This window comes from Cannabis sativa, chromosome 4 (genome assembly GCF_029168945.1).
Source record: "Cannabis sativa cultivar Pink pepper isolate KNU-18-1 chromosome 4, ASM2916894v1, whole genome shotgun sequence".
NCBI classification, from domain to species: domain Eukaryota; kingdom Viridiplantae; phylum Streptophyta; class Magnoliopsida; order Rosales; family Cannabaceae; genus Cannabis; species Cannabis sativa.
In genome coordinates, this window is record NC_083604.1 from 77,638,501 (window position 1) to 77,652,043 (window position 13,543).

Genomic DNA, 13,543 nt, shown 5'->3' on the forward strand with positions numbered 1-13,543 from the left:
CACAATTTTTTCTTTTAGTCACAACTTTTGTTGTGAAAGTAAAATTTTTTTTAGTGTTAATTGAATTTTATTAATCAAATTTCTTATGTACATTGTGCTTCGAAGTGGCTCATGAATTAGTTAAACAAATTTTAGTGTTGGATAATATATTGTATTTAGTTAGAAGAAACTCTTCCTACTATTTTTTCTGTTGTTGTAAATGACACTCTTTAAGTTATAATAATAGATTTTTTTTTCAAAAAAAAATATATATATATAAATATGAAATTTATGTATAATTTAATAAAATATAGAGTACCAAATAAATACACACCCATTTTTAAATAGTAAAGATTCCCCAACTTTAAAAATGGCTTGTATAGTTTGAGCAAATGCATGCATGTATATATAAGTTGGTCGACAGTCAATACATTGAGAAACTTCCTCACTCTCCAAATTTGGATCTTATCACAATTTCTATATAAATATTTATAAATATATAAGACAATTTCTTTAGTATACAGGACCCAATTAGATTGGATTGAACTATTTGTTAAGATTAGATTGAATTATGTTAATATTATAGATAAAAGAATTAAATATAAAAGAATATATATACTAATAAAAATAATATATACTAATATAAGATATTTAATAAAAATAAAATATTTATAACTAAATAAATTGATTAATATATAATAAAAAATAGAAATTAAATAATATTAAAATGATACACAGCATTTATCAAATTTTAGTTCATGTATATATTGTATGTTATAAAATTCAACTCAAAAAGAATATTTAAAAAAAAATTACACAAAACATATTTATAATTTTTAAAATTAAAAATAATGTCATTTTTATAATTTAATTTATTAGTTAACATTTCAAGGTAATGATATATAAAATATAAATGGACTAGACCATTAGAATTTTATCCAATCATTCAACCATAAAATAAAATGCCAAACATAGATTAGTATTCAGTAGTCCAATACTCCAAACATGACTATATTATATAGGGTAAATAACGGCATAAGTACCCAAAATTTTAAGTTTGTAAGCGGTATAAGTACCCAATATTTATAAAACTGTAATTTTTTTCTGATTTTGTCAATACAGACTCTGTTATTGTCTTAAACAAAGCACATATAAAATTCAAATTCTAAATCATTTAGGTCTAGATAAAAATATGTAGTATCAGTTACTTCCAAATGTTCTTTTAATAAATTTAAAACACGAGTTTTAAAGAGATAACTCTTACCCACATTATCAGATTTTACAACCAGTTTTGCCAAACAAATTACCTGATCAAACATTGCACATAGCACAATACTATTTTTAACTATGATTTTACACAAAAAATACTCATAATCAATAATTTTTTTTTTATAAGAAATCATACCTTCGACATTGTTCGGATTTTTAGGGTTATGGCTCGTGGTGGTCTCTCCATTCGTGGGTGGTAGAGATTTTTTTTTTTTAAAAAAAAAAAAACTCCAATGTCTGTTTGTGGTGGTGGTCTCTACGTTTGTGGGTGGCAGAGGTTTAAAAAAACTCCAATATCTGTTTGTGGTGGTGGTCTCTTCATTTGCGGTTGAAGAAGGGACTGGGACAATAGGAGAGGGATTGAGGTTCGACGGTGGGTGGTCTGAATGTTTGCGGTGGTCTCGATCAGTGTAATCGGGGTTTCGGTGGTGGAGTTAGGTGAGAACCAATGAGAGAGAGAGAGAGAGAGAGAGAGAGAGAGAGAGAGAGAGAGAGAGAGAGAGAGAGAGAGAGAGAGAGAGAGAGAGAGAGAGAGAGAGAGAGAGAGAGAGAGAGAGAGAGAGAGAGAGGGCAAAAAGTTTTGAAATGAAGGGATATTTTAGGGTATACATAAAAAATTGGCCTATTTCACTAATATTAGGTAACTTAAATTTAAGTTATCAATTTTAACTTATAGTATTCATATTAAGTAAAATTTCTCTTTGTCATGTACATTGTGATAGTCAGTAGTCCCGTGATTCGTAAGGGAAAATACTGGATAAGCTGTGCAATCTCACATCACCTGGAAAAGGTCAAGTGTGATGATTCTGAGATTGTGTAGGTATGAGACTACACAATTGAACCTACACAGTTGAAGATGGCTTAAATGGATTGGTTGGCACTACCTATATCAACAAGGTGCATCTTGTTTTTCGGTAGCCCATCACGAAAGAACTCCACAGTTAAGTGTGCTTGAGCTGGAGTAATTTTAGGATGAGTGACCTCCTGGAAAGTTTTCACAGGAAGTGTGCGAGTGGGGACAAAGCACGCTAGAAATACTCGTGTTGGCTTGTAGGGTCAGTCGTCATTCTAGGAAGCAGCCAGAGTGACGCACTCGTGTATAAGAGCCATCATTCTGTGGGTGTAAGGGATCGATGGAGGCTTGAAGCGGGAACATTACAAATGGTATCAAAGCCTTGACCCAACCGAAAGTGTGGTCGACGAGGACGTTGGACCCCGTAAGGGAAGGTGATTGGGACAGTCAGTAGTCCCATGATCCGTAAGGGGAAATACCAGGTAAGTTGTGCAATTCCACATTGCTTGGGGAAGGTCAAGTGTGATGATTCCGAAATTGTTTAAGTATGGGACTACACAGTTGAAGAGGGCTTAACTGGATTAATTGGTACTACCTATATCAACAAGGTGCATATTATTTTTCGGTAGCCCATCACGACAGAACTCCATGGTTAAGCGTACTTAACTTGAGGTAATTTTAGATGGGTGACCTCCTGGAAATTTTTCACAAGAACTGTGCGAGTGAGGACAAAGTACGCTGGAAGTACCCGTGTTGGTTTGTAGAGTCAGTCGTCATTCTAGGAAGCAGCCAGAGTGACGTACTCGTGTATAAGAGCCATCATTCAGTAGGTGTAAAGGCCTAATAGAAGTTTGAAGCAAGGACGTTATGTCAATTTTCATTACTGTGATAATTTAGATGAACCAAAATAATGTATTAATTTTTAATTTTACACATAGTTTTAAGTGATATTTTTAAGTTTTCCATAATGGTTTTGCACCCGGAGGACTAAGACAAAAAATTTCAAATGATGGGCGAGATATTTAAAATTTTAAAAGAAATAGAAATAATTGGAAGAGAAAATAAAGAATTTTTTTTTATTTTTACATTTTAAAATATATATATTTTTGTATTTTTACATAAATTTACATAGTAACTCTTATAGCAACCAACGGGACAAAGTAAATCGCAACCCAAATCTACTTAGCAACCTACATAATACCTACTAGAGCAACAACGGGAGCAACTCAAACCGTTAAAATAAAAAATAAAATTAAAAAATAGAATACAAGTGATTCTCCAAAAATTAATAATAAATTCATTTTCTTCAAAAAAAAAATTGGGGCCAATGCTCGATTTCCCCGAAACCTAGATTGTGTGCCCCATCAATTTCAAGAGAACTCAATTTTTAGGGGATGTATCATTTTTCACACACATAGCTGCCCTTTTAATAAAGAAAGAATTTTTATTTGTATGGTTTTAAGGTATAAATTTGTAAGAATATGGCTTATTATCAAAATATAATGTTATGATAAATTTTTATTTATTTATTTATTTTAAAAAAAGAAAGTTAAACAATATGGGAAAAATTGTATAATGTGACTTGTTATCCCTCTAATTATTATAAGAGTACTTCGTTACCCCTCTGGTTATCCTAAGTCCATCAGATTATTTGGGTTTTCATATATTTAATCTTTTTATTAAAATATTCCCATAAAATTAATTTTTTTTTTTGTAAAATTATATTTTTACACAAGTAGTATAAAATTGGGGTATGTTGAAAAATACCACTTTTATTAATCAATTAATCAAATTTACTTCTAATTTTATATTTAATTGAAACATACTTCTTTTTACCCAAAATACCCCTGACATAAGAGAGTCACATGGAGAGTATACTGAAGTGATTGAGACAAAATTGGTACAATATTTAAAAAAAGAAGTAAAAATAATAAATTTTATAAAAGAAGGTAAAAATTAAAAAAAAAAAAAAAAAAACAATATAAAAAAGGTATAGAGTGTAATTTTCTCTATAAAATTCCATAAAATATTTTTCTCTATAAAATTCCATAAAATAATTTCTTCTTTTAGAGAAAGAAAAGTTAGTGGGTATGGTATCTATATAGGCCCAATTTTAGCCCACCAAAGGCCCAGTCAACATATGCCATGTTGTTGTCCATGGATAACAAGGCCTAATCAATGAGGATTGAAGACAACAATTTGCAAATTATTAACATGGAAAAGAAAAGGACATTTTTTTATGTTCTTTTTATGATAAGAGTACAAAATAAGTACTATGAGAGAGAGAGAGAGATTGAAGAATATTCACATGGGATCTTTATTATCCATTATATTTGTTCCTTCTTATCCAGTGTGGTACACCTCAGCTACCATTCAGTGGGGCTTGTCAAAATTAATCAAGTTTCTTATAATATTATGTAATATATAAATTAAAAATTTATAATAAACCTAAAAATTTTTCATTTAATTTTTTTAATGATAACGTGTGTTATAATTTTTAAGAACTAACTGTAAATTTAAATTTTTTTTTTTTGAATATTTTATAATATCGAATATCTATTTTTAGTATTATAAATTATTTAAAATTTATAAATAATTACAATATATATAATCGTAAACAAATATTAGACTAAAAATGTCTTGTGATATTGATAAAAAAATATATGGAAACGATACTCTCAAGGGTGTAATATAAATTTTACTCAATATCATAAAAGCATGTTTTACAATATCACTATCCAATTTTGAAGTTTCATTACAATAGTTCTCAAACCCAAACCAAAGAAAAATCCACACATCATTACAATTTACAAATACTAAGAGTCAAAATATGAGCACCCACAAATTAATAATTACACCCAAATATTTTTTAAACCAATCACATTTACTTAAATTAGAACTCACTCATTGTCAAGTCACTATGTATAAAAATTAATTAATTAATGGGTTTAATTTGTTGACAGATACTCATATCATTTATCGTACCAAAATAACAACAACAATAAAAACAAAACAAACAAAAGAACAAAAAAAACCAAATTTATTACACTCCTTTGGTTCTTCTTCAAGGGAAATAATAAAGCCTCAAAATAAAACTACATAACAGAGTAGAATAACAAAGTCATATATAGATATAGTCTCATAATTATAAGTAACTAGCATAATTATATTTACACCTTACAAGATAACCATGGTTGCTATGCAATGCAAAGATCTCAAACTACCAAAGTAGTTGTTAAAAACCAAATCTTTGAATGTAGAATCATGGTGTTAAAAATTCAAATGCTGAACAAGTAGCATCAGTAGTAGTTCTTCATAGAAAAATAATATAGTAGATAGATAGTACTAGGGTACTGCTGGTTCCAAAAGCTCTCAATTTAAGTCAAGAAAAAGAAAAGGTTTTTTTTTTTTTTAATGAAAGAGAGGCATTTTTTGACTCATATATTGATACTATTGACAGAAGCAGCTTCAGGATGGTAATGAAGCATTTCACTCCACATCATTTCCCTTATCATTGGTTCCATCAAATTCTCATCTATATCAAGGCTGATTGGTACCTGGGCAGGAGGGTTTCGTCTCGAATCGTATAGTCCTGACATGTAAGGGTGTTGAAGTGCTTCTGTAACAGTGATCCTCTTTGTTGGATCAAACACAAGCATTCTCTCTAGCAAATCTATTGCTAATGGATCAGCATGGGGATATAGCCTGGAAAAATGTGTCCCCCTAGAATAAGGCAGGGATTTTATGAACTTTCTGGCCTTTGGATTATCAATAAACTCGATATCTGTTTCACGCTGGCTGCCAAGAACATTGATGATTAGTTTAAGCTGGTTGAGGCATTCAGTTCCGGGAAAGATTGGTTTTCTACCAAGGATTTCAGCAAATATGCATCCTACAGACCAGACATCAATGGATGTTCCATAGTTGTCACAACAGAGAAGTAGCTCGGGTGCACGATACCAGCGAGTCACAACATATTCTGTCATGAATTGCCCATTTCCTCTACTGGTTCTCGCTAGACCAAAATCGCATATCTTTAGGTCACAATTAGCATTGACAAGGAGGTTCCCGGGCTTCAAGTCTCGGTGAAGAATGTTTGCAGAGTGAAGATACTTGAGCCCACGAAGCAACTGCACAACAGTGAAACATTCATAAGTAATGGCACTGAAAATTGCATCAATCCACTGGAAACAGTACTTAAAAGAACTGTAAAACACACAGGCATATATATAGTATAAACTTGATATTCAATCTTGTACCTGAAATAAAAAGTATTTGCAGTGATCACTAGAAAGCGGTTGTGAGGACTTAATAATTTGATGGAGGTCAGTATCCATGAGCTCATAAACCAGATAAACATCTTTGAAAGTTGCTCTATGAATAGGCATCATAACATCCTTTAAAGCAATCACATTCTCATGTCGAATATGCCTAAGAAGCTTCAACTCCCTCAGAGTCCTCAGGGCATCTACGCGGTTCTCAAACACGTTGTTGATCTTCTTAATTGCAACTTTCTCGTTCGTTTCCCTATTGATCGACGAGCACACCACGCCATAGGCACCTCTCCCTATTGGTTTGATAGGAACATACTTGGTGTCAATCTCAAACAAAGTTTGCCACATTGAGTAGTAATGCTTTCCTTGTTGCCTAACTCCATTAGGGGGATCAACCAAAGTTGCCATTTTCCCTACAAATCACCAAAATCAATCAACACCCATTTAAGATTAAATCACAAGAAAAATAATTACAACAACATAAGTTTTACAACATACACTTGTTCAAAGCTTATTAAACTATGAGCAACACAACCCAGTTATACAATGAGTTAAAACTAAGAAAAAGTTAAGAGGAATGTACAGAGTATATAAAAGATGTGCTGTTAAGACTTTAGAATCAATCCTTACTTGCCAATTCTACTTCTGGGTTATGATCTTCTCCCTGTAAGGTTATTCTCTACACTTTCTTCTCCCCTCTTTTTTTAAATAGTAAAATTCCCACTTTTATGCCTTTTTCCCTTAGACTTCTCTCTCTCCTTTTCCTCACTTTGTTCACTTATGACCACCCTCTCATATACTTAATCCTCTTCCTTAAAAAACCTCTCAAATTCAGTTCACACACAAAGCTAATTTATTGAACCTCAACAAAACAACAATCTTTTCCTCTAGATTCTTACAACTCCTTAATTCTTCTCCTTATTCTCAAAATTAAGCCAAGAATCAAACTTTTACTCTGTTCCAAGTAAAAGATTCCTTCAAAAACAAAACCAAGCAAAACCCATCTTTCCAAAAATAAAGCTCAGTACTTTCACCCTCCAATTAAAAGAAAAGAAAAAATAAATTTTTGCAGAAACCCCAAAAAGGAAAAAAGAAAGAGAAAGAGACTAACCTCAATAATTGACAACCAACATGAATAATCAGAAAAATCTGAGATAATAGAAGGCAAATTTCATCAATATCCTTTATCTGAAACAGGTCTGTGCAATCAGATCACGAAAGAAAAAAGCTTAATGAATCCTTCAAATCGTCTTGAACAGAAAAAAACTTAGGCGATACCCACCATTAAAGATACAAACTTTAAGAAAACCCAATACTTAAAATGAGAAAAATGGAAACGGGTTTGGGGAGAATGGGGCAGGAGATCATGAGCCAAACCCACCCATGACACTACCCACACGGCTTCGTAAGCTACCCCAAATATACAGAAACGACAGCTATGGATTCTTTTCTTTCTCTTCTTTTCTTTTTTGGGTTTTAAATAAAAATTAAAATTTTAAAAATAAAAATAATTACTTTTTAAAATATATATTAATTTGTTTCTTTCTTTCGTCATTGATTGCTTGGAAATGAAGCACTATCAAACAAGTTTAAGAAAAATATGGAAACCAAAGCTAAAATATGATATAGATATATAGATATACACATGTACAAAACAGATGGTGAGGTGAGCTGTTGAGTTGAGTGTGGTGAATGAAGCTTTAGCTTAGGTCTCGGCTTACTTACTTCTTCTTCTTCATCTTCTTTCCTTTTTTTCTTTGCCTAACTCAATGTACCACTCACCCAACTTTATCCATAACACTTTCCTAAAATATTTATTAGAGGAATAACATTTAAGGGTTGTTTGGTTATATTTAGATTGATTTAATTTAAAGAAGAATTTATATAATAAACTAAAATTTTTAAATAAATTATTAAAAAAATAAGTTAATATGATTTTTTTTTAATTTTTTAAAGATTTTTATTTATAAAAATATATTTTTAGTAAAAATAATAAATTGTTTTTTTATATTTTATTTATAATTATATGGTGAGATTGATTTTCATTATTTTTTAATTGTTTTATAATTTATTTATATTTAATTTATAGTAATGGTTATAAGATTGATTTTTTTGTTGTTTTTTTAGTTATTTTTTTACTTTTTACTAGAAAAAATATATTTTTATATTTTTATAATTTTATAAATACATTTTTGTAAATACAAATTTAAATAGTAAAATTGTAAATAAAACTTAAAATTTTTGAAAATTCTCCTAATTAATATTAGTGATATTTAAATTGAAAATATTAAAAAGAGCACTCAATGTGTCATATTGTTATAAGTATCAATTGAGTTTCACAAAATGACACCTTAGTAGTACTAGGAGTCTAATAATATTGTTTCATTTATTTTAAAAGTAGAATATGTAAGAATTATGCTATGATTTTTTTTCTAATAGTTGTAGTATTATTAATGATATTTATATCTTCCGTAAGAAATTTTTTGAGCTTAATTATATTAAAAAAAAATATAGTAACTTAAATTTTTGAAGTCACTATACATGTAGTATTGTGCACCATATAATGCTAATATAATATAATAACTCTTTTTGTAATTAAATTATTTTGTAAAATGACACTACAATAGAAAATGTAAAATTTTCATCAATTACTCTAAAATGGATTTATTATTTTCTAATTTAGAAGTTATTTAAATTTGCAACTAAATAAAAATAAATTAAAATCTTTATGTAGAATATTTTTTATAATGAAAAGCTCTATTTATTATTTCCTCCTCTTTTTTTCATTGTCACACCAATAATGCCCCATACCTTTGGGAAAGTTACCCTTTTGGTCCTACAAAACAACAAACAATAATAAATATTCTTATACTATCCCATTGTGTCCTTTCTCATACTATTTTTGTTTTGGATTGGCACTGAATATTTCAAAAAGTCATGTTTTTTTTTTCAAAAACAAAAAGAATTAAAAGTGTCTAAAGAAAGTGATAAACTTAATTAAAGAAAGTAATATTCTTATAAAATATACACTAAAACACTACATCGATCGTTGTGATCTACAACTAAAGATTTTTGTGAAACATTTAATAAAGATTAAACCCATTTTAGTGCTATAAATATCCATAAGAATAATTATTTTTTGCTTTGTTTGTTGTTTATGTAATGAAATTCATAGAGAAGGGGGCATTAATTTAGAAAATAAAATAAATAAAAAGAGGAATAAATAGTAAAAGATTGACTACCTTATTAAAAAAGTTTGTTATCTAATCAAATGTATTCATAATTTCATGGAAATGGTCAATATTGATCAACAAAACAGAGTATCACTTTTTCTAACAGGTCTAACTAGTCTGTAATTTTTTTTATATATATTTATTTTTGTTCAAAAAAAAAAAAAAAGATTTTGAATGACCATAACTTAATAGTCCTAATTGACCGACCTTATGGTGCATTTTTTTTTTCTTTTGACAAGATCTTAACCCAAAAAACTAAATTTTAAAAAAATTTACATAATAAACCAAAAATTTAAAAAAATTACAAAAATATATCAATACAAAAAAAAATTATTTTTTTCTTTTTGAACTTTTTTATTTACAAAAAATACATATTCAGTTAAAATAATGAACTGTTTTTCTAGTTATTTTATAGTTTATTTATAGTTGTATTATAATTATATTGTTATGAGATATTTTTTGTTTATTTTATAGTTGATTTATATTTGTTGTGAAGTTGATTTTACCTTATTTTTTAGTTTTTTTACTTTTTGTTGAACAAAGTATATTTTTATAGTTTTAAAATTTTACAAGAGTATTTTTATAATTAAAAATTTAGACCGTAAAATTATAAATAAAACATAAAAAAAAGTATTTTTAAAAATTTTTCCAAAATTTTTTACTTAAGAAAATCAAATATGTAGAGACAAAATTCAACAGCCATTTATAATATTAAAATGTCAATTTAAACACACATATATATAGGTAGTTTACCAATCCAACATTTCACTTTTGACTCACAATAAACTCACTATAACTCCAACCATTCCATAAAACTTCCCCATAACAAACCACAAAAAAAATGAAAATCATGTGTTATTTTTCTATTTGAATATGTACAATTATTGCTTCAATTTACAAAAATATTTATATTTTATTATTAGAATTCTAAAAAATCACGATTCTAAATTGAATTAATTGAGAATAATATGAAGTAGGCAGAAGTAGGAACCTCTCTTAAATAAAATAAAAAGGTCAATGGTGTGGTGTGGTTCACATCCACACAAATTAAAACACTGTGTTTCAACAGTGAAAACAGTACTGATCACAATATATATATATAGTGTTATTATTTATGATTCTATTATAAAGTCGGTGATATATATAATATGTAATTATATTAACTAACGGCTTAGATAATAATTAAGCCAGGTTTGAAGAGCTAGCTAGCTGTTGTGAGTTGTGACCATAACATACATACATGCATATATTATATATATGATATATATATATATGAAATGAAAGAGTGGACTTTGATAACGAAATTAAGAAGAGAAGATATAGTTATTAGTTGAGTGAAGATATTAACTAAATAATATATATAAATAAAACCAAACCTCATCATATCATGTATATATGCCTTTGCTTTCTCCACAAACAATGTTGTGTTGAATTCAAACTACACTCTCTCTATTAATTCTGATATTTTACATTTATATATATATTAATAATAATTATCTTCCAAAAGAAACATTCCCCACAAAATGCACTTTTCTTTTTCTTTTCTTACTTTCTAATTTATAATTTAATTTCTCCTTTTTTTTTTCTCAACCTCTTAAGCAAGAGATGTGTACACGTGGAAAGTAGTGGTGGCGGTCGCCGGTGGTGGTGGTGGCCGAAAAGGACTTTAGCCGGTAGCTTTATACATAACTTGCTTCTATACTTATAGTTTACTTATAATTAATTAAGCTCAATTTTGGCGTGTGGGATTTCTCTTTTTGGCCATCATCATTATCATCATTAATACATAAATATAAAGTATATATTTTATGTCATATACTATAGTAATATTATAATTTATATAATAGTAACCCCTTAAATAGGTTTTCATTATTGTTTGTTGTCACAATGCCTATATATGTTTTCTTTTATATTATGTGTCTCTTTTTGTTTTGTTATTATTATTGGAAAAGAATAGAAAAAGATTTATAATTCATGCACCAAACATGCAAAGATGGCTTAAAAGACTTTAGCATTTAGGTCATAATAACTAGGACGATTTTTTAAATTTGGGTAATGGCCCATAATTTATTTTTGGCACTATATATGTAATATATAGTCACATTGTTTGTGCTCTAATTATGTGGGTAGTCTTTCTTTCTTTTTTTCTTCCCTCTTGATTGGTAACCAAAGGCATGTAATAAAAAAGCTTTAATAATTCATTACTCAAATGTTTAAGAAAGAAAAAAAAAAGCATTATTATAAAAGAGAAAATCTATGGAAAGTCATTTTATGCAGTGAGCATTATTCAATAATAGAATTATTGTTGAGCAAAATTAAATCTACAAATGAAACTTCTAAATTAATGTTGAAGAGATTAGAACTTGGCCATTGATCGAGTTCAAACAATATCATAATGTAATATTCAGTTTATATATATATATTGGTATTTGGTATATTAAGTGTGATACAATTATATTATTATTATTATTATTATTATTATTATTATTATTATTATTATTATTATTATTATTATTATTATTTTTGTTGTTGTTGTTGTTGTGCGTGTGTAACTAGAAAATATATCTATTCTATATAAAGTGTGTCTATATAACTGAATTCTTGCGTTTATGAGAAATTCATGGATAATTTTTTTTTAAAATAATTTTTTATTCAAAAATTATATATTTTTTTTTATTAAGATGTATTTTAATATTAATTTTTAAATAAATTAATATTACTTTTAAATTTTAATCGGGTTTATGAGAAATTTATGGGTAACTTTTTTTTAAAATAATTTTCTATTCAAAAATAATAATTTTTTTTATGAAGATGTATTTTAATATTAATTTTTAAATACATTAATATTACTTTTAAATTTTAATCGTATAAACCTAACCGGAAACACAATCTCTGAAAATTCTCAATAAAATAACTAACCCCAAAAGGATGAGTAACCAATCGTGATTATTTAGGATAATCATTTATAATTTCTTTTTCTAAATCTCAAACCCTCAAACCCTATATTGCTATTGAATTATTGCCTCATCTTCTATGCTGTGATTCATGGCCTCTCTGCTGCGATTCCTCACTTTTTGTTTATTTGGGTGTAATATTCAGTGTTCTATTAGCGAGTTATCCTTTGTTGCTCAAGTAATTATTAATTTGAGTAAGTCTTCTATTCCCTTGCTATATTGTTTTACTTTTAAACAGCTTTGGGATATGCGAAATATAATGTCATCCGTTAGAGAGTTTGTTGGGCACACCAAAAGTAACAAGATATCCTTTTCAATTTATAATCCTTGAATTTTTGATGATGCTCATTTTGAAAGGCTAGGTGTAATTGTAATGTCGGAGTAGCTAGATTTTTTTCAGAAGATAAAACTCACATCAGCACCGCCATTGCTGGCACCCATTCTAACGAATACTATTCTTCTAAGCTCATATCTAACACACAATCCTATGGGAACAACATAAAATTGGGTTGAACCAAGATGAGATAAACATTTTTAAGTGTATTACCTTTAAATATAATAAAAAATACCTAGCATAAAATTTAGTGTACGTGCCTCGCACGTAACTTTTTACTAGTATATATATATATATTAAATAGTGAGATAAATAAATAGTGAAACATTAGATTAGTTAGTTTAAAATTTAAAATTTAAATTTAAATCAGCATAATTTTATCTGATTAGTTAGATTTTTTATTTTTAAATTTATACCTATTATACGATAGTTTATATACGTATATACTCTAGAACCCTAGCAGCCAGATAGTATCATATTCCTTTATTCTCACCATCTCTCATTTTTTTTTTATCCTCTCTATTGAATCAAATCAATTGTTTTAATCTTAAGAGCTTCGGGGTTAGCAATCAACCGATCATCGTTCCGTGTCTTCGAAATCTTCAGGTAAAATTCGTAGTTGTTTTTATTTTCGTTTTCAGAGAAATAGGCTTCCATAAAACTATCATATCTCTCTCCCCATATGTCTGTTTTCAGTGATCTAGGTA

General features: G+C 28.2%; 1 protein-coding gene across 3 annotated transcripts; it reads right to left on the reverse strand.

Annotated features, from left to right (window-relative positions):
- Nucleotides 1–5,063: 5,063 nt before the first annotated feature.
- Nucleotides 5,064–8,137, reverse strand: LOC115712819 (mitogen-activated protein kinase 7). Of its 3 annotated transcripts, none has more exons than XM_030641198.2 (4): nucleotides 8,041–8,137; nucleotides 7,427–7,514; nucleotides 6,301–6,728; nucleotides 5,064–6,171 (listed from the first exon to the last, which is right to left on the reverse strand). In XM_030641198.2, exons 3-4 carry the CDS (start codon nucleotides 6,721–6,723, stop codon nucleotides 5,479–5,481), a joined length of 1,116 nt encoding a protein of 371 aa, XP_030497058.1. In that variant the 5' UTR covers nucleotides 6,724–6,728; nucleotides 7,427–7,514; nucleotides 8,041–8,137; the 3' UTR covers nucleotides 5,064–5,478. The 3 variants fall into 3 exon arrangements, with proteins under 3 accessions (XP_030497058.1, XP_060970568.1, XP_030497059.1); XM_061114585.1 differs by having other exon boundaries at nucleotides 8,037–8,137; XM_030641199.2 differs by lacking the exon at nucleotides 8,041–8,137 and having other exon boundaries at nucleotides 6,946–8,003.
- Between the last annotated feature and the right edge of the window lie 5,406 nt (nucleotides 8,138–13,543).

What these genes read in the sequence shown, in the direction of transcription:
- LOC115712819 (XM_030641198.2), bottom strand. Translation starts at nt 6,723, where the DNA reads ATGGCAACTTTGGTTGATCCCCCTAATGGAGTTAGGCAACAAGGAAAG. An exon ending in GCAAATACTTTTTATTTCAG is followed by an intron (nt 6,172 to 6,300) that starts GTACAAGATTGA and finishes ACTGTTGTGCAG; the next exon opens with TTGCTTCGTGGGCTCAAGTA.